Below are 21,732 nucleotides of genomic sequence, written 5' to 3'. Positions count from 1 at the left end.
ACAGTGAGCAGTGATCATGCCACTGCACTCCAGCCCAGACTCTGTCTCAAAAAAAAAAAAAAAAAAAAAAAAAAAATTTGAAAGGGTAGTCAGAGACGGCATCTCTATGAAGGGAATATTTAAGATAGGAACTAAATGAACAGAAGCAGCCAGCCACGAAGACATGAGAAGGGTAGCAAAAATGCTAGAAGTTAAGCAAATAACAAAAGCTGTAGCGTTCCTCAAGGAGCTGAAAGAAGGCCAAGGTGGAGTGTGTGAGGGGAGAGTGGAATGACAGGCAGTGGAAAGTTGAGCAGGGGTCCTGTACACTAAAGAATTTGGATTTTTTTGCTTTTCACTTTGTCCCATAGAAATTGACTGAGGATTTTAAACAGAAGAGTGGTGTTGATCTGACAAACTGTGGAAGTAGTGTCCCATTAGGAGACTCCAGCAATAATCCTGGAGAAAGAGAGTGGATGCTCAAGAGCTAGGGGAGGCAACTGTGGAGGTATAAAGATGTTAGAATTGAGATATCTGTTGGCAATACACAGAATAGAAGTTGATGGATTGATTGTATTTATGGTCAGGAAGAGGGTGAAGTCTAGATGAGAATCCTTATTTCTGCAGCAAGGTGGGTGGCAATGCCATTATGAGGGAAATGCAGAGGAGCTGGTTGGGTTGAGTGGGGTGAAGTCAAGGTTTCTGTTTCAGACACATTATGAGTGAGATGCCTGTGAGACATGCAGAGGAAATGTTCAGAAATTGTTTGGATATACGTTAAGTCTGCAATTCAGATGGGAAATCTGACCTGGATATAAACCAGGAAGATATTATCACACTTAAAACTGTGGGTGTGATGGGCTTATACAATCATATCATACATAGAAGAAAACAAAGCCCCAGACCCAGCTCTGAGAACCTTGTGTTTCTTAAGAGGAAAGGAAAGCTGAGAAGGAAACTGAAGGTGAAAAGCCAGTGAGTGATGGGTGAAAACTAGGAGAGTATAGTGTCTCATGGGACAAAAAATTTAAAAATAGAGAGTGGCCAAAGGAAACTAGACTTGTTAATTGCATCAACTGCCATTGTAAGGTGGGTTAACATAAAGAGACCTTGCTTCATTGATAATCCTATCAATTACTGATTTTTTTTTCAACTCTCAGCTCTATCTGTACCTACTTTGATGCTCATAAATATGATTCTGTCCATTTCTACTCAAGAGAGGAAGGGAGAACAGGGATGACAAATTTTCCTTGTATCCTACCTATCTACCCTCCTATTTCTTTCTTTTCTAGGTTTTATCCCAAAATTGTCTGCAAAACACTATCCTTTCCCTCATTGACCTTTTACTCCTTTTTTAAATAATTTCAACATTTTAGAATTCAGGAAGTACATGTGCAAGTTTGTTACAGGGTATATTGTGTGCTGCTGAGGTTTAGGATACAAATGATTCTGTCACCCAGGTACGGAGCATAGTACCCAACAGTTAGTTTTTCAACAGTTACCCCTCCTTCCTTACCCTCTCTAGTAGTCCCCAGTGTCTATCGTTGCCATCTTTATATCTATGAGTACCCAATGCTTAGCTCCCACTTATAAGTGAGAACATGTGATACTTGGTTATCTGGTCCTGTGTTAATTTGCTAAGGATAATGTCCTCCAGCTGCATTCATGTTGCTGCTAAGGAAATGATTTTGTTCTTTTTTATGGCTTCATAGGATTCCATGGTATATATGTATCACATTTTCTTTATCCAATCCACCACTGAGGGGCACCTAGGTTGATTACATGTCTTTGCTATTGTGAATAGTGCTGAATTGTTTTGGTAGAATGCCTTATTTTCATTTGGATATATACCCAGTAATTGGATTGCTTGCTTAAATGGTAGTTCTGTGTTAAGTTCTTTGAGATACCTCCAAACTGCCTTCTACAGTGGCTAAACTAATTGGTAGGAACTACATTCTTACCAACAGTATGGAAGTGTATAAGCATTCCCTTTTCTCCACAGCCTTGACAGCATCTGTTGTTTTTTGACTTTTTAATAACTGCCATTCTAACTGGTATGAAATGGTGTCTCATTGTTCATTTACCTTTTACTTTGTCGTTCATTGTGCTCTAGCCCCACCAGTTCTCTCATTGGGAAAGTTTAGTCTCATCGTTCTGGTCTTTAATGGTCATCACAAGAGATTCTGAGAATTAGAATCTTATTTTGGAGATGTTACCTTTTTTGCCTTATGAAAAACATTTCGGAGTTTAAAGTTTGTCCAGTTCTAAAATTGTCCTTTAATTGTTGGAATTGTTGGTAATTATGCAACCAAATAAACCAATATTTTAGTACTTCTTGGAAATCCCTGAATTTATATTCTTTCTTCTTTTTTTCTAATTATCTTTCTTTTCTAAAATAGAGTTTCAATATGATAGTTCATAATGTGGTACCACCGATTAACACTTTCATGGACTTCAATGTGCAAATTCCTAAAACTTAAAAGAAGCTTGAAATTTAGGAAAAAACAGCATGACTAATAATTCAGTAAATTCAAAATAAACCTACATTTTGTTGAGGGATAGGGAAGCCATTTTAAATTTTTTATTTGAAAACAGCATATTTCTTGCTTTTTTTTTTTTTTTTTTGAGACAGAATTTTGCTCTTGTTGCCCAGGCTGGAGTGCAATGGCACAGTCTCAGCTCACTGCAACCTCCGCCTCCCAGGTTCAAGCGATTCTCCTGCCTCAGCCTCCCAGGTAGCTAGGATTACAAGTACCTGCCACCATGCATGGGTAATTTTTTGTATTCTTTTTATTATACTTTAAGTTCTAAGGTACGTGTGCCCAATGTGCAGGTTTGATACATAGGTATACACGTGCCACGTTGGTTTGCTGCACCCATCAACTCATCATTTACATTAGGTATTTCTCCTAATGCTATCCCTCCTCCAGCCCCTCACCCCCTAAAAGGCCCCAGTGTGTGATGTTCCCCGCCCTGTGTCCAAGTGTTCTCATTGTTCAATTCCCACCTATGAGTGAGAACATGTGGTGTTTGGTTTCTGTCCTTGTGATAGTTTGCTGAGAATGATGGTTTTCAGCTTCATCCATGTCCCTACAAAGGACATGAACTCACCATTTTTATGGCTGCATAGTATTCCATGGTTAATATGTGCCATGTTTTCTTAATCCATTCTATCACTGATGGACATTTAGGTTGGTTCCAAGTCTTTACAATCATTAATAGTGCCACAATAAACATACGTGTGCATGTGTCTTTATAGTAGCAGGATTTATAATCCTTTGAGTATATACCCAGTAATGGGATGGCTGGGTCAAATGGTATTTCTAGTTCTAGATCCCTGAGGAATCGCCACACTGTCTTCCACAATGGTTGAACTAGTTTACAGTCCCACCAACAGTGTAAAAGCCTTCCTATTTCTCCACATCCTCTCTAGAACCTGTTGTTTCCTGACTTTTTAATGATTACCATTCTAACTGGTGTGAGATGTTATCTCTTGTGGTTTTGATTTGCATTTCTCTGATGACCAGTAATGATGAATATTTTTTCATGTGTCTGTTGGCTGCATAAATGTCTTCTTTTGAGAAGTGTCTGTTGATATCCTTTGCCCACTTTTTGATGGGGTTGTTTTTTTTCTTGTACATTTGTTTGAGTTCTTTGTAGATTCTGGATATTAGCCCTTTGTCAGATGGGCAGATTGCAAAAATTTTCTCCCATTCTGTAGGTTGCCTGTTCACTCTGATGGTAGTTTCTTTTGCTGTGCAGAAGCTCTTTAGTTTAATTAGATCCTATTTATCTGTTTTGGCTTTTGTTGCCATTGCTTTTGGTGTTTTAGTCATTAAGTCCTTGCCCATGCCTATGTCCTGAATGGTATTGCCTAGATTTACTTCTAGGGTTTTTATGGTTTTAGGTCTAACATTTAAGTCTTTAATCCATATTAAATTAATTTTTGTATAAAGTGTAAGGAAGGGATCCAGTTTCGGCTTTCTACATATGGCTAGCCAGTTTTCCCAGCACCATTTATTAAATAGGGAATCCTTTCTCCATTTCTTATTTTTGTCAGGTTTGTTGAAGATCAGATGGTTGTAGATGTGTGGTGTTATTTCTGAGGCCTCTGTTCTGTTCCATTTGTCCATATATCTGTTTGGGTACCAGTATCATGCTGTTTTGGTTACTGTGGCCTTGTAGTATAGTTTGAAGTCAGGTAGCGTGATGCCTCCAGGTTTGTTCTTTTTGCTTAGGATCATCTTGGCAATGCAGGCTCTTTTTTTGGTTCCATATGAACTTTAAAGGAGTTTTTTCCAGTTCTGTGAAGAAAGTCACTGGTAGCTTGATGGGGATGGCATTGAATCTATAAATTACTTTGGGCAGTATGGCCATTTTCACTATATTGGTTCTTCCTATCCATGAGCATGGAATGTTCTTCGATTTGTTTGTGTCCTCTTTTATTTCATTGAGCAGTGGTTTGTATTTCTCCTTGAAGAGGTCCTTCACATCCTTGTAAGTTGGATTCCTAGGTATTTTATTCTCATTGTGGCAATTGTGAGTAGGAGTTCACTAATGATTTGGCTTTCTGTTTGTCTGTTATTCATGTATAGGAATGCTTGTGATTTTTGCACATTGATTTTGTATCCTGAGACTTTGCTGAATTTGCTGGTCAGCTTAAGGAGATTTGGGGCTGAAACAATGGAGTTTTTTAAATATACAATCATGTCATCTGCAAACAGGGACAATTTGACTTCCTCTTTTCCTAATTGAATACCCTTTATTTCTTTCTCTTGCCAGATTGCCCTGGCCATTCCAACACTATGTTGAATAGGAGTGGTGAGAGAGGGCATCCTTGTCTTGTGCTAGTTTTCAAAGGGAATGATTCCAGTTTTTGCCCATTCAGTATGATATTAGCTGTTGGTTTGTCATAAATAGCTCATATTATTTTGAGATACGTTCCATCAAAGCCTAGTTTATTGAGAGTTTTTGGCATGAAGGGCTGTTGAATTTTGTCAAAGGCCTTTTCTGCATCTATTCAGATAATCATGTGGTTTTTGTCGTTGGTTCTGTTTATGCGATGGATTACATTTATTGATTTGTGTATGTTGAACTAGCCTTGCATCCCAGGGATGAAACCAACTTGATCATGGTGCATAAGCTTTTTGATGTGCCTCTGGATTCAATTTGCCAGTATTTTATTGAGGATTTTTGCATTGATGTTCATCACGGATATTGGTATAAAATTCTTTTTTTTGTTGTTGTTGTGTCTCTGCCAGGTTTTGATATCAGGATGATGCTGGCTTCATAAAATGAGTTAGGTAGGATTCCTGCTTTTTGTATTGATTGGAATAGTTTCAGAAGGAATGGTACCAGCTCCTCTTTGTACCTCTGGTAGAATTCAGCTTGAATCCATCTGGTCCTGGACTTTTTTTGATTGGTAGGTTATTAATTGCCTCAATTTCAGAGCCTGTTATTGGTCTATTCAGGGATTTAACTTCTTCCTGGTTTAGTCTTGGGAGGGTATATGTGTCTAGGAATTTATCCATTTCTTCTAGATTTCCTAGTTTATTTGCATAGAGGTGTTTATAGTATTCTCTGATGGTAGTTTGTATTTCTGCAGGAGCAGTGGTGATATCACCTTTATCATTTTTTATTGCGTCTATTTGATTCTTCTCTCTTTTCTTTTGTATTAGTCTTGTTAGCGGTCTATCAATTTTGTTGATCTTTTCAAAAAACCAGCTCCTGGATTCATTGATTTTTTGAAGGGTTTTTTGTGTCTCTATCTCCTTCAGTTCTGCTCTGATTTCAGTTATTTCTAGCCTTCTGCTAGCTTTTGAATGTGTATGCTCTTGCTTCTCTAGTTCTTTTAATTGTGATGTTAGGGTGTCAATTTTAGATCTTTCCTGCTTTCTTTTGTGGGCATTTAGTGCTATAAATTTCCCTCTACACACTGCTTTGAATGTGTCCCAGAGATTCTGGTATGTTGTGTCTTTGTTCTCGTTGGTTTCAAAGAACATCTTTATTTCTGCCTTCATTTCATTATGTACCCAGTAGTCATTCAGGAGCAGGTTGTTCAGTCTCCAGGTAGTTGTGCAGTTTTGAGTAAATTTCTTAATCCTGAGTTCTAATTTGATTGCACTGTGTTCTGAGAGACAGTTTGTTGTGATTTCTGTTATTTCCCATTTGCTGAGGAATGCTTTACTTCCAATTATGTGATCAACTTTAGAATACATGCGATGTGGTGCTAAGAAGAATGTATATTCTGTTGATTTGGGATGGAGAGTTCTGTAGATGTCTATTAGGTCTGCTTGGTGAGTTAAAGTCCTGGATATCCCTGTTAACCTTCTGTCTCATTAATCTGCCTAATATTGATAGTGGGGTGATAAAGTCTCCCATTATTATTGTGTGGGAGTCTAAGTCTCTTTGTAGATCTCTAAGAACTTGCTTTATGAATCTGGGTGCTCCTGTATTGGGTGCATATATATTTAGGATAGTTAGCTCTTCATGTTCAACTGATCCCTTTACCATTATGTAATGGCCTTCTTTGTCTCTTTTGATCTTTGTTGGTTTAAAGTCTGTTTTATCAGAGACTAAGATTGCAACACCTGCTTTTTTCTTTGCCTTCCATTTGCCTGGTAGATCCTCCTCCAATCCTTTATTTTGAGCCTATGCGTGTCTCTGCACGTGAGATAGGTCTCCTGAATACAGCACACTGATGGGTCTTGACTCTTTATCCAATTTGCCAGTCTGTGTCTTTTAATTAGGGCATTTAGCCCATTTACATTTAAGATTAATATTGTTATGTTTGAATTTGATCGTTTCATTATGATGTTAGCTGGTTATTTTGCCCATTAATTGATGCAGTTTCTTCATAGCATTGATGGTCTTTACAATTTGGTCTGTTTTTGCAGTGGCTGGTACCAGTTGTTTCTTTCCATCTTCAGTGCTTCCTTCAGGAGCTCTTGTAAGGCAGGCCTGGTGGTGACAAAATCTCTTAGCTTTTGCTTGTCTGTAAAGGATTTTATTTTTCCTTCACTCATGAAGCTTAGTTTGGCTGGATATGAAATTCTGGGTTGAAAATTCTTTTCCTTAAGAATGTTGAATACTGGCCCTCACTCTCTTCTGGCTTGTAGAGTTTCTGCCGAGAGATCCACTGTTAGTCTGATGGGCTTCCCTTTGTGGGTAAGCCGACCTTTCTCTCTGGCTGTCCTTAACATTTTTTCCTTCATTTCAACTTTGGTGAATCTGACAATTATGTGTCTTGGAGTTGCTCTTCTCATGGAGTATCTTTGTGGTGTTTTCTATATTTCCTGAATTTGAATGTTGGCCTGCCTTGCTAGGTTGGAGGCATTCTCCTGGATAATATCCTGAAGAGTGTTTTCCAACTTGGTTCCATTCTCCCCGTCACTTTCAGGTACACTAATCAAACACAGATTTGGTCTTTTCACATAGTTCCATATTTCCTGGAGCCTTTGTTCATTTCTTTTTACTCTTTTTTCTCTAAACTTGTCTTCTTGCTCCATTTCATTAATTTGATCTTCAATCACTGATACCCTTTCTTCCACTTGATTAAATCAGCTATTGAAGCTTGTGCATGCATCACAAAGTTCTCTTGCCATGGTTTTCAGCTCCATCAGGTCATTTCAGGTCTTCTCTACACTGTTTATTCTAGTTAGCCATTCGTCTAGTCTTTTTTCAAGGTTTTTAGCTTCCTTGTGATGGGTTTAAACAACCTCCTTTAGCTCACAGAAGTTTGTTATTACCGACCTTCTGAAGCCTACTTCTATCAATTTGTCAAAGTCATTCTCCATCCAGCTTTGTTCCGTTGCTGGCTAGGAGCTGCAATCCTTTGGAGGAGAAGAGGTGGTCTCGTTTTTAGGATTTTCAGCTTTTCTGCCCTGGTTTCTCCCCATCTTTGTGGTTTTTATCTACCTTTGGTCTTTGATGTTGGTGACCTACAGATGGGGTTTTAATGTAGATGTCCTTTTTGTTGATGTTGATGCCATTCCTTTCTGTTTGTTAGTTTTCCTTCTAACAGTCAGGACCCTCAGCTGCAGATCTGTTGGAGTTTGCTGGAGGTCCACTCCAGACCCTGTTTACCTGGGTATCACCAGTAGAGGCTGCAGAACAGCAAATATTGCTGCCTGATCCTTCCTCTGCCTGAAGCTTCGTCCCAGAGGGGCACCCGCCTATATGAGGTGTCTGTCAGCCCCTACTGGGAGGTGTCTCCCAGTTAGGCTACATGGGGGTCAGGGACCCACTTGAGGAGGCAGTCTGTCCATTCTCAGAGCTCAAATGCCATGCTGGGAGAACCACTGCTCTTTTCAGAGTGGTCAGACAGGGACATTTAAATCTGCAGAAGTTGTCTGCTGCCTTTTGTTCAGCTATGCCCTACTCACAGAGGTGGAGTCTATAGAGGCAGTAGGCCTTGCTGAGCTGCGGTGGGCTCCACCCAGTTTGAGCTTCCCGGCTGCTTTGTTTACCTACTCAAGCCTCAGCAATTGTGGATGTCCCTCCCCGAGCCAGGCTGCCACTTCCCAGTTTGACCTCAGACTGCTGCGCTAGCAGTGAGAAGGCTCCATGGGTATGGGACCTGCCAAGCCAGGCACAGGAGAGAATCTCCGGGTCTGCCAGTTGCTGAGACTGTGGAAAAAGCACAGTATTTGGGTGGAAGTGTCCCATTTTTTTAGGTACAATCTGTCACAGCTTCCCTTGGCTAAGAAAGAGAAATCCCCAGACCCCTTGCGCTTCCTGGGTGAGGTGATGCCCCACCCTGTTTTGACTCACCCTCTGTGGGCTGCACCCACTGTCCAACCACTCCCAATGAGATGAACCAGGTACCTCAGTTGGAAATGCAGAAATCACCCGTCTTCTGTGTCAATCATGCTGGGAGCTGCAGATCAGAGCTGTTCCTATTTGGCCATCTTGGAACAGACCTTAATTTTTTGTAGTTTTTAGTAGAGATGGGGTTTCTCTATGTTGGTCATGCTGGTCTCGAACTCCCGAATTCAGGTGATCCACCCACCTTGGCCTCCCAAAGCACTGGGATTACAGGCATGAGCTACCTCACCTAGCCTATTTCTTGCCTTAACTCATTAAGCCCTTGTGTCAGGCTAAAAGACATGGTTCTCCAAAAATATATTTACTTCCTAATTCTCAGAACCTGTGATTATTACCTCACCTGGAAAAAGAGTGACTATTACCTTCTGAAGCAAGAGATGTGATGAAGGATCTCGAGAGGAGACAGTTACCCTGAATTACCCAGATAGGCCCCAAATGCCCTAAATCACATGTATCTTTATTAGAGAGAGCCAGGCAGAGGTTTCACCCAGAGACACAGAGGAGAAAGTGATGTGAAGACAGAGAGAGAGATATGAGTGACTCAATAAGTCACGGATTGCCAGCAGAAGCTGAAAGAGGCAAGGAACAGAATGTTCCCTACAACATGTGGAGGGACTGGGGTCCTACTGACATCTTGGTTTTAAAATTCTGGACCCCAGAAATGTGACAGAATATGTTATCAAGTTTGTGGTAATTTATTATGGCAGTCAGAAGAAACTAATATAAATTTTGGTATCAAGGAGTGAGGTGCTGCTATAACAAATACCCAAAAATACAGAAGTATCATCCAAGGAATAGCCAAGTGATATGGTTTGGATGTTTGTCCCCTTCAAATGTCGTTGAAATGTGACCTCCAATGTTAGAGGTGAGACTTGGTGGGAGGTACTGGATCACGGAGGCAGATTTGTAATGGATGACTTAGTGCCATCCCCTTGGTGATATGTGAATACTCCCTCAGTTCACGTAAGATTTGGTTGTTTAAAAGTGTCAGAGACCTCACCTTACTGTCTCTTGCTTGCTCTGTCATGTGACATGCCTGCTCCCACTTTGTCTTCTGCCATGGGTAAAAGCTCCCCGAGGCCTCACCAGGAGCTGAGCAGATACCAGAGCCATGCTTCCTGTACAGCCTGCAGAACCATGAGCCAATTAAACCTCTTTTCTTTACAAATTAGCTAGCCTCAGGTATTTCTTTCTTTCTTTCTTTCTTTTCTTTCTTTCTTTCTTTTTTAGATGGAGTCTCACTCTGTCACCCAGGCTGGAGTGCAGTGGCATGATCTCAGCTCACTGCACACTACAACCTCCACCTCCAGGGTTCAAGCAATTCTCCCTGCCTCAGCATCCCAAGTAGCTGGGATTACAGGCACCTGTCACCATGACCAGCTAATTTTTGTATTTTTAGTAGAGACTGGATTTCACCATGTTGGCCAGACTGGTCTTGAACTCCTGACCTCAAGTGAGTAATCCCAGAGTGCTGGGATTACAGGTGCCCAGCCAGGTGGATTTCTTTATAGCAACACAAAAATGGCCTAATACACCAAGGAATGCCCTAATAGGTAGAGGCTGGAATAATTCTGTGAAACATCATAGAAAAAGCCTAGAATGCCCTGAAGTCACTGTTGGTAGCAATATAGATATCAAGGATGCTGTTGGTGAGGGCTCAGAAGGCAGTGAGCAGCACAGTAGAGAAAGCTCTTATCAAATTGCACCATTGCATTCCCGCCTGGGTGACAGAGCAAGACTGTATTTCAGAAAAAAAAAGAAAGAAAGAAAGAAAGAAAGAAAGAAAGAAAGAAAGAAAGAAAGAAAGAAAGAGAAAGAAAGAAAAAGAAAGAAAGCAAGCAAGCTTCCATCAATCATCTTTGAAAATATGTATGCTATCTTGAGCAGAATGTTGGCAAAAATATGAGCATTGTAAGTACTTCTGGTGCAGGCTTAGAAGGAAATATAGAGCACATGATTGAGAAATGGAGGAAAAATGATCCATGTTAAATAGTGGCAGTGAGCTTGGCTTAATTGTGTCCTATAGTCATGTGAAAATTAGCAGAACTTGCCAATGATGAACTCGGCTATTTAGCCAAGGAGAGTACCAAGCAAAATGTTGAGGGTGCGTACTGCTATCTTCTTTCTGTTCAGAGTAAAAATGTGAGAGAAAATAGATACATTCAGGAAAGAACTGTTAAGCAGAATTTTCAGTAATTTGTTATGGCAGCCAAAGTAAACTGATAAAGCTCTTAAGTGAAGAGAGGAATATCTTCTCATATTATTCAGAAGTGCTAATGCATGGATCCTTTGTGTAGACTAATATTAGTTTAGACAGTCTGATATTTTAAGTTAGCATTAGATACCTGATCACTACATGAAGATACTGAATCAAAACGTGTTATTTTAATTCTCTGTCACTTGAACATTTAGGACATGCTCCTATCAGCCATCAATTTTTTTTTTAATATTAGCCTCAAATAATAAGAATAAATTAACTTTATCTTGAGTTCAAGTTCTTAAACTCACCAATCAATGATTTGTGACTCATTCTTTTGTTTGTTGGTTGGTTGGTTTCTTTGTGTTTTGTTTTATTTGTTTGTATTTTAAGACATGGATTCTTGAGCCCTCTGCAAACCTTGTAAATTGATTTTCTAGGGCTGAGGATTGGATATTTATGTTTTTCTAAGGCTTTGTCAATTATTATGATAAACAACCATTTAAGAAACCATTGAAATTATGAAGCATAGCTGGATTTGTCTGCCATTTCCTAAGTACCCCCTATGTGTCAGATATATATTAGATGAGTTTTACATAACATTTATATGTAATCTTATGGGTACATGTTTAATTTCAGCTTTGTAGTTGGCAAAATGAGGTTCAAAGAAGTAGTAAAGCTGTTCCAAATCAGTCATTAGAAAAACTGATATTTGAGCACATATCTATTTCCAAAGCCCATTCTCCTACAGAAAAACCAGCAGTGACGTAAAAACATTATTTGTTCACGTTTCCTTATATATCCTATCTAGGTGGATGATGTGGGTAAGTCATTTAACTTCCCAAGATTTAGTTTGTTCTATTTGAAGAAGTGTTTAATAATACGTATCTCAAGCAGTTGTTATGAAGACTGAATTCAATTATGTACAGAATAGCACTTTGGCAACACTAGAGTGTCATGAAAATGTGATTTGCTTTACTATGGTTTTTGCTCTTACCTATTTTTTATTTATGGAATAAGTAAAGTGTAACCATGTTATTTGGCAGAAGTGCCAGCTCTCACAAAATGTCGCATCTACTGCCAGCTTCTTCTATTCTTGTGGGTCTAAGGCTTCCTCAATGGTTACTTTTGGAGCCAGACTGGATCAGTGTTCGAGTCCCAGCTCTGCCATTTACTAACAGTAGAATCATGGACTACTCTTTCCATGATTTTGGTTATTCACCAATAAAAAGGGAAAGAGATGCTGGTAATTTGAGGTTGACATTGAAATAATATAGAATGCTTATAATATTTATGATCATCATCATTAGTGATCACATTACTGACAGTAGCTGTGTTAATAAGATGGCAAATACATTTTGTGAGGTTCCACTGGGCACTGCCTATGAAGAGTGGCACAGGCAGGGGGTGAAAGAATGCCAGCAGTGAGGCAGTGTATTCCGTAGGGCATGGGAAAAACCCAGGCCAGTTGCAACCCACCTGAATACTAACTCCCACTGTAGCCTGGATTGCATTCCTATGCCAGCAAAATGGTTTTTCAACTGTGGCTATTCTGCAGCAGAGTATCAGCAAGGGAGCCCCAGATAGGGAAGCTAAAAAGAGTTTAATTATTTGGCACACATATATTATGCCATAAGTACATACACAAGCAGAATGGGAGAAAAGAATAAATCCCGTGACACTTGGCAGATAGCCAGTTGGAAAGGCAATCATAAACCACTTGGGAACATTAAATAAGTCAGAATGCTATCTTCTAGCATATAATCTAGTAATGATAGCAATAACCACCATTTCATAAATTCCTGTGCCAGGAATCCTGCTAGGCCTTCTATGTACATTATCACTAGGCCACAAAACTCTATTGAATAAGAACCATTTATTACCTCATTCTGCAGATGAGGAAACTGAGGCACAGAGAAGTTAAAGAAGGCATTAATGGTTAAAGACCTGAGAAATATTGGCCATGAGATTTGAAATAGAGTCTAACTACCTGTAAACTCATGTCCTTTCCACTGCAGTGTGATGTCTCCATGGGACATTCTCATGTCTTGCATCTCTGGTCCTTTTATAACAACCACTGTTACGGGTAATTCTTCTGCTTTTTTATTTGGCATGTTCCCCTCCCCCAAAATAGGCACACGATAAATAATAAAATCATCATTGGTATATATAAATAGATGATAGACCAGACAGATCAACGACACATTGAGTGTGTGTGTATATACACATCATCACACTCTGTGACTTTTAAAACTATCTTGTGGATCTCCTTAGCACATCTCTTATGCTCTGCTTATATTCTGGCCCAGATGTGCAGAGCAGCTAGTTCACAATAACCTCCCAACCACCAGTGTCATCATGTGCTTTGTGGATGAAGTGTGGTCCACTCTCCTGAGATCTGTTCACAGTGTCCTCAATCGCTCTCCTCCACATCTCATCAAGGAGATTCTGCTGGTAGATGACTTCAGCACCAAAGGTAAGAAAACTACTCATGCTATCTCTTGAAATGTCAAAGTTTGGCAGAAGCAAAGTTTGGTAGCAATTTGGATGGCAAAATTATAGGATAATTTGATGAAGCATAAACATTGTACAAATGCTTTGTTTTACGTGGAGCCTCAGAGACATAAGTCTAAGCATTTATGGATGTTAAAAGTCATCTGGAGCTCTGTTCAGTTAGTTGTAACTCTCCTACCGTGTTGGAATGATCTTCTAACTATGGCTCCTTGGAGATGGGCACTTTGAAGTATTGGAGCTTAGGTGTCCTCTACAATTGCACAAATCCCTTTTAATGGAATCACAATTAAAGGGAGGCCTTGCCTACTGGTAATAACTAGAGTTACAGTTAGACTCTATGGAAGGCAAAGAAATTGAGATCTTATGGCCTCTTTCTTGAGAGCAAGGCATATGATGTGTTCAGTTAAGTGTTAAGAAGACAAATTGCCAGTAGGACAAGAGAGATGAGGTGATTCCAAAAAAGTTCAAAAGCAGAATCCACCATAGCCTTTATGTTTGTTTTTGCTTATTATAGTGAAGAATCTCACTCTTTGGGTTGTCAAATAACCTGTGTATGTAGGTGATCTGACAACCCCATTACAAATTCCCAAAATGGAACCCATTTTTCAGAAAAGTTTAGAAAATAACAAAGACTTGGCAATGCTAACGGAACAGCTTAGCCTTGAGCTGTGACCACAGCAACATGGGAAGTTTCTTTAGCTTCAGAGTTTCGACCATAATCACACTGAGCTCAAGAAGCTGTGGGATGATGGAGAAAAACTGGCTGAAAAACATAAAATGTGGCCTTGAAAGCATAAACAGAAATAGTACCCAATTAGTAAGTAGATAAGAGTCTCAATGATGGCCGAATAGGAACAGCTCCGGTCCACAGCTCCCAATCTGAGCGACACAGAAGATGGGTGATTTCTGCATTTCTGTTTGAGATACCGGTTTCATCTCACTAGGGAGTGCCAAACAGTGGGTGCAGGACAGTCCGTGAAGCGCACTGTGTGCAAGCCGAAGCAGGGCAAGGCATTGCCTCACTCCAGAAGTGCAAGGGGTCAGGGAGTTCCCTTTCCTAGTCAAAGAAAGGGGTAACAGACGGCACCTGGAATATCGGGTCAGTCCCACCCTAATACTGCGCTTTTCCAACGGGCCTGGAAAACGGCACACTAGGAGATTGTGTCCCGCACCTGGCTCGGAGGGTCCTATGCCCATGGAGTCTCGCTGATTGCTAGCACAGCAGTCTGAGATCAAGCTGCAAGGCGGCAGCGAGGCTGGGGGAGGGGCGCCTGCCATTGCCCAGGCTTGCTTAGGTAAACAAAGCAGCCAGGAAGCTTGAACTGGGTGGAGCCCACCACAGCTCAAGAAGGCCTGCCTGCCTCTGTAGGCTCCACCTCTGGGGGCAGGGCACAGACAAACAAAAAGTCAGCAGGAACCTCCACAGACTTAAATGTCCCTGTCTGACTGACAGCTTTGAAGAGAGTAGTGGTTCTCCCAGCACGCAGCTGGAGACCTGAGAACAGACAGACTGCCTCCTAAAGTGCGTCCCTCACCCCTGAGAAGCCTAACTGGGAGTCATCCCCCCAGTAGGGACAGACTGACACCTCACTCGGCCGGGTAATCCTCTGAGACAAAACTTCCAGAGGAAATATCAGACAGCTGAATTTGTGGTCTCATGAAAATCCACTGTTCTGCAGCCACCACTGCTGACACCCAGCCAAACAGGGTCTGGAGTGGACCTCTAGCAAAATCCAACAGACCTGCAGCTGAGGGTCCTGTCTGGTAGAAGGAAAACTAACAAACAGAAAGTACATCCACACCAAAAACCCATCTGTACATCACCATCATCAAAGACCAAAAGTAGATAAAACCACAAAGATGGGGAAAAAACAGAGCAGAAAAACTGGAAACTCTAAAAAGCAGAGCACCTCTCCTCCTCCAAAGGAACGCAGTTCCTCACCAGCAACGGAACAAAGCTGGACGGAGGATGACTTTGACGAGTTGAGAGAAGAAGGCTTCAGACAATCAAACTACTCTGAGCTACAGGAGGAAATTCAAAACAATAGCAAAGAAGTTAAAAACTTTGAAAAAAAAATTAGAAGAATGGATAACTAGAATAACCAATGGAGAGAAGGGCTTAAAGGAGCTGATGGAGTTGAAAGCCAAGTTTCGAGAACTACGCGAAGATTGCAGAAGCCTCAGTAGCAGATGCGATCAACTGGAAGAAACGGTATCGCTGATGGAAGATGAAATGAATCAAATGAAGCGAGAAGGGAAGTTTAGAGAAAAAAGAATAAAAAGAAATGAACAAAGCCTCCAAGAAATTTGGGACTATGTGAAAAGACCAAACCTACGTCTGATTGGTGTACCTGAAAATGACGGGGAGAATGGAACCAAGTTGGAAAACACTCTGCAAGATATTATCCAGGAGAACTTCCCCAAACTAGCAAGGCAGGCCAACATTCAGATTCAGGAAATACAGAGAACGCCACAAAGATACTCCTTGAGAAGAGCAACTCCAAGACACATAATTGTCAGATTCACCAAAGTTGAAATGAAGGAAAAAATGTTAAGGGCAGCCAGAGAGAAAGGTCGGCTTACCCACAAAGGGAAGCCCATCAGACTAACAGTGGATCTCTCGGCAGAAACTCTACAAGCCAGAAGAGAGTGAGGGCCAGTATTCAACATTCTTAAAGAAAAGAATTTTCAACCCAGAATTTCATATCCAGCCAAACTAAGCTTCATAAGTGAAGGAGAAATAAAATACTTTACAGACAAGCAAATGCTGAGTGATTTTGTCACCACCAGGCCTGCCCTAAAAGAGCTCCTGAAGGGAGCACTAAACATGGAAAGGAACAACCGGTACCAGCCACTGCAAAAACATGCCAAATTGTAAAGACCATCCAGGCTAGGAAGAAACTGCATCAACTAACGAGCAAAATAACCAACTAACATCATAATGACAGGATCAAATTCACACATAACAATATTAACTTTAAATGTAAATGGGCTAAATGCTCCAATTAAAAGACACAGACTGGCAAACTGGATAAGGAGTCAGGACCCATCAGTGTGCTGTATTCAGGCAACCCATCTCACATGCTGAGACACACATAGACTCAAAATAAAGGGATGGAGGAAGATCTATCAAGCAAATGGAAAACAAAAAAAGGCAGGGGTTGCAATCCTAGTCTCTGATAAAATAGACTTTAAACCAACAAAGATCAAAAGAGACAAAGAAGGCCATTACATAATGGTAAAGGGATCAATTCAACAAGAAGAGCTAACTATCCTAAATATATATGCACCCAATACAGGAGCACCCAGATTCATAAAGCAAGTCCTGAGTGACCTACAAAGGGACTTAAACTCCCACACAAAAATAATGGGAGATTTTAACACCCCACTGTTAACATTAGACAGATCAACGAGACAGAAAGTTAACAAGGACATCCAGGAATTGAACTCAGTTCTGCACAAAGTGGAACTAATAGACATCTACAGAACTCTCCACCCCAAATCAACAGAATATACATTTTTTTCAGCACCACACCACACCTATTCCAAAATTGACCACATAGTTGGAAGTAAAGCTCTCCTCAGCAAATGTAAAAGAACAGAAATTATAACAAACTGTCTCACAGACCACAGTGCAATCAAACTAGAACTCAGGATTAAGAAACTCACTCAAAACCGCTCAACTACATGGAAACTGAACAACCTGCTCCTGAATGACTATTGGGTACATAATGAAATGAAGGCAGAAATAAAGATGTTCTTTGAAACCAACGAGAACAAAGACACAACATACCAGAATCTCTGGGACATGTTCAAACCAGTGTGTAGAGGGAAATTTATAGCACTAAATGCCCACGAGAGAAAGCAGGAAAGATCCAAAATTGACACCCTAACATCGCAATTAAAAGAACTAGAAAAGCAAGAGCAAGCACATTGAAAAGCTAGCAGAAGGCCAGAAACAACTAAAATCAGAGCAGAACTGAAGGAAATAGAGACACAAAAAACCCTTCAAAAAAATTAATGAATCCAGGAGCTGGTTTTTTGAAAAGATCAACAAAATTGATAGACTGCTAGCAAGCCTAATAAAGAAGAAAAGAGAGAAGAATCAAATAGATGCAATAAAAAATGAAAAAGGGCTATCACCACCGATCCCACAGAAATACAACCTACCATCAGAGAATACTACAAACACCTCTATGCAAATAAACTAGAAAATCTAGAAGAAATGGATAAATTCCTTGACAAATACACCCTCCCAAGACTAAACCAGGAAGAAGTTGAATCTATGAATAGACCAATAACAGGTTCTGAAATTGTGGCAATAATCAATAGCTTACCAACCAAAAAGAGTCCAGGACCTGATGGATTTACAGCTGAATTCTACCAGAGGTACAAGGAAGAACTGGTACCATTACTTCTGAAACTATTCCAATCGATAGAAAAAGAGGGAATCCTCCCTAACACATTTTATGAAGCCAGCATCATCCTGATACCAAAGCCTGGCAGAGACATAACCAAAAAAGAGAATTTCAGACCAATATCCTTGATGAACATTGATGCAAAAATCCTCAATAAAATACTGGCAAACCAAATCCAGCAACACATCAAAAAGCTTATACACCATGATCAAGTGGGCTTCATCCCTGGGATGCAAGGCTGGTTCAACATACACAAATCAATAAATGTAGTCCGGCACATAAACAGAACCAAAGACAAAAACCACATGATTATCTCAATAGATGCAGAAAAGGCCTTTGACAAAATTCAACAACACTTCATGCTAAAAACTCTCAATAAATTAGGTATTGATGGGACGTATCTCAAAATAATAAGAGCTATCTATGACAAACCCACAGCCAATATCATACTGAATGGGCAAAAACTGGAAGCATTCCCTCTGAAAACTGGCACAAGACAGGGATGCCCTCTCTCACCACTCCTATTCAACATAGTGCTGGAAGTTCTGGCCAGGGCAATCAGGCAGGAGAAGGAAATAAAGGGTATTCAATTAGGAAAAGAGGAAGTCAAATTGTCCCTGTTTGCAGATGACATGATTGTATATCTAAAAAACCCCATTGTCTCAGCCCAAAATCTCCTTAAGCTGATTAGCAACTTCAGCAAAGTCTCAGGATACAAAATCAATGTACAAAAATCACAAGCATTCTTGTACACCAATCACAGACAAACAGAGAGCCAAATCATGAGTGAACACCCATTCACAATTGCTTCAAAGAGAATAAAATACCTAGGAATACAACTTACAGGGGATGTGAAGGACCTCTTCAAGGAGAACTACAAACCACTGCTCAATGAAATAAAAGGGGATACAAACAAATGGAAGAACATTCCATGCTCATGGGTTGGAAGAATCAATATCGTGAAAAGGCCATACTGCCCAAGGTAATTTATAGATTCAATGCCATCCCCATGAAGCTACCAATGACTTTCTTCACAGAATTGGAAAAAACTACTTTAAAGTTCATATGGAACCAAAAAAGAGCCCGCATCACCAAGTCCATCCTAAGCCAAAAGAACAAAGCTGGAGGCATCATGCTACCTGACTTCAAACTATACTACAAGGCTACAGTAACCAAAACAGCATGGTACTGGTACCACAACAGAGACATAGATCAATGGAACAGAACAGAGCCCTCAGAAATGATGCCGCATATCTACAACTATCTGATCTTTGACAAACCTGACAAAAACAAGAAATGGGGAAAGGATTCCCTATTTAATAAATGGTGCTGGGAAAACTGGCTAGCCATATGTAGAAAGCTGAAACTGGATCCCTTCCTTACACCTTATACAAAAATTAATTCAAGATGGATTAAAGACTTAAATGTTAGACCTAAAACCATTAAAATCCTACAAGAAAACCTAGGCAATACCATTCAGGACATAGGCGTGGGCAAGGACTTCATGTCTAAAACACCAAAAGCAATGGCAACAAAAGCCAAAATTGACAAATGGGATCTCATTAAACTAAAGAGCTTCTGCACAGCAAAAGAAACTACCATCAGAGTGAACAGGCAACCTACAGAATGGGAGAAAATTTTTGCAACCTACTCATCTGACAAAGGGCTAATATCCAGAATCTACAATGAACTCAAACAAATTTACAAGAAAAAAACAAACAACCCCATCAAAAAGTGGGCAGAGGACATGAACAGACACTTCTCAAAAGAAGACATTTATGCAGCCAAAAAACACATGAAGAAATGCTCATCATCACTGGCCATCAGAGAAATGCAAATCAAAACCACAGTGAGATACCATCTCACACCAGTTAGAATGGCCATCATTAAAAAATCAGGAAACAACAGGTGCTGGAGAGGATGTGGAGAAATAGGAACACTTTTACACTGTTGGTGGGACTGTACACTAGTTCAACCATTGTGGAAGTCAGTGTGGCAATTCCTCAGGGATCTAGAACTAGAAATACCATTTGACCCAGCCATCCCATTACTGGGTATATACTCAAAGGACTATAAATCATGCTGCTATAAAGACACATGCACACGTATGTTTATTGCGGCACTATTCACAATAGCAAAGAGTTGGAACCAACCCAAATGTCCAACAACGATAGACTGGATTAAGAAAATGTGGCACATATACACCATGGAATACTATGCAGCCATAAAAAATGATGAGTTCATGTCCTTTGTAGGGACATGGATGAAACTGGAAAACATCATTCTCAGTAAACTATCGCAAGGACAAAAAATCAAACAACGCATGTTCTCACTCATAGGCGGGAATTGAACAATGAGAACTCATGGACACAGGAAGGGGAACATCACACTCCGGGGACTGTTGTGGGGTTGGGGGAGCGAGGAGGGACAGCATTAGGAGATATACCTATGCTAAATGACGAGTTAATGGGTGCAGGAAATCAACATGGCACATGGATACATATGTAACAAACCTGCACATTGTGCACATGTACCCTAAAACCTAAAGTATAATAATAATAAAAAAAAAAAGAGTCCCTTCATGAGGGGCAGGTCCAGATTCTGTGGGACCTGAAGCTAATTCAGTTTTCAGGGTCCTGTCTAAGAAAAACTTTCTTAGAAAGTTTTCTGGAAGCCATTCCAACCTAGGATAGCTGTAAATAGCTTGATTACACACAGAACTGACTGTAAGTCACATAAACATAGCTCATAAAGCCCCCAGAAAACTGTTCCTTTAGCTGGATCCCTCCATGGCCATCTAATAAGAGAGAAAAGGTGTAATGGAAGGGGACGTCAGAGTAGAGAATGAAAGGGTCTTATTTGCACACATTGTTTAGCCTCTTCCTTGGGTCATGGAAGGGGCTTTTGCAAGAGGTGGGGCTGAGAGTAGAGGCAGAATTGTGCAGAAGCCTGAGCTACATTTATTTTAAGGCAAATCTGCCCCCACCTTGACAAATACTCAGAAAGGTGTGCCCTCCACTGTATCACCTTGCAACACTGAAAACAAAGATTTGGGGTTTGAAAAATCAGACAGCTTTGAATATTGAAACCAGACAGAATCCTTCCAAGAAAATGACATCAGAAAATAAAATTATGACCCAAGGAATAAAATTCAGTGATGATGGTAATGTCATAGTTTTTGGCATTTGACTTTGGGGAGCACTTCTGATACTATCCGGACTTACTTAATTCAAGTATTTCCTGGTTTATCTTTACTCTGATTTAGACTATCTAAAAGATAATTTGGATAAATACATGTCCCAGTTTCCAAAAGTTCGGATTCTTCGCCTCAAAGAGAGACATGGCTTAATAAGGGCCAGGCTGGCAGGAGCACAGAATGCAACAGGTAAGAAGTTACTCATTTTTTTGTTTGTTACATTTTTATTTTAACTTAAAATGTTTCTCAAACATACAGCAAATGTGAAAGACCAGCACAATGATGCCTATATATGCATCACTTAGTTGCATCAATTTTAAACAGTTTTTATAATATGTGCTTTATCATAAACACACATAGACACCTACTGCATATACTTTTTTCCTGAACCTTTGAAAAAGAAGTTACAGACATCACCATACTGCACCCCTAAGTACTTCAGTAGGCATCTCTGAAGAACAGGAGCATTCTCTTAAATAAGCACAGCTTTCATAACTAAATATAATACCTACTATATGCTGCTCTTTTCAAGTTTTCTCATTGTTCCCAAAATGTTTTTGTTTTTTTGTTTTTTGTGTTTTTTTTTTTTTTTTTTTTTTTTG

At 40.1% G+C, this 21,732-nt stretch overlaps 1 protein-coding gene across 1 annotated transcript in view; it reads left to right on the top strand.

Annotated features, from left to right (window-relative positions):
- Window positions 1-21,732, top strand: part of GALNT5 (polypeptide N-acetylgalactosaminyltransferase 5) — a 66,903-nt gene that overhangs the window by 13,316 nt on the left and 31,855 nt on the right. Inside the window, exons 2-3 of the mRNA XM_032753391.2 lie at window positions 13,312-13,478; window positions 21,200-21,319. Coding sequence (XP_032609282.1) covers window positions 13,312-13,478; window positions 21,200-21,319 — 287 coding nt within the window. The remainder of the gene's footprint in view (window positions 1-13,311; window positions 13,479-21,199; window positions 21,320-21,732) is intronic.

The sequence above is a fragment of the Hylobates moloch genome, unplaced genomic scaffold (assembly GCF_009828535.3).
Source record: "Hylobates moloch isolate HMO894 unplaced genomic scaffold, HMol_V3 SCAFFOLD_1, whole genome shotgun sequence".
Lineage (NCBI taxonomy): Eukaryota > Metazoa > Chordata > Mammalia > Primates > Hylobatidae > Hylobates > Hylobates moloch.
Note: the sequence above shows the minus strand (reverse complement) of the source record. Positions and strands in the feature narration are given on the sequence as shown.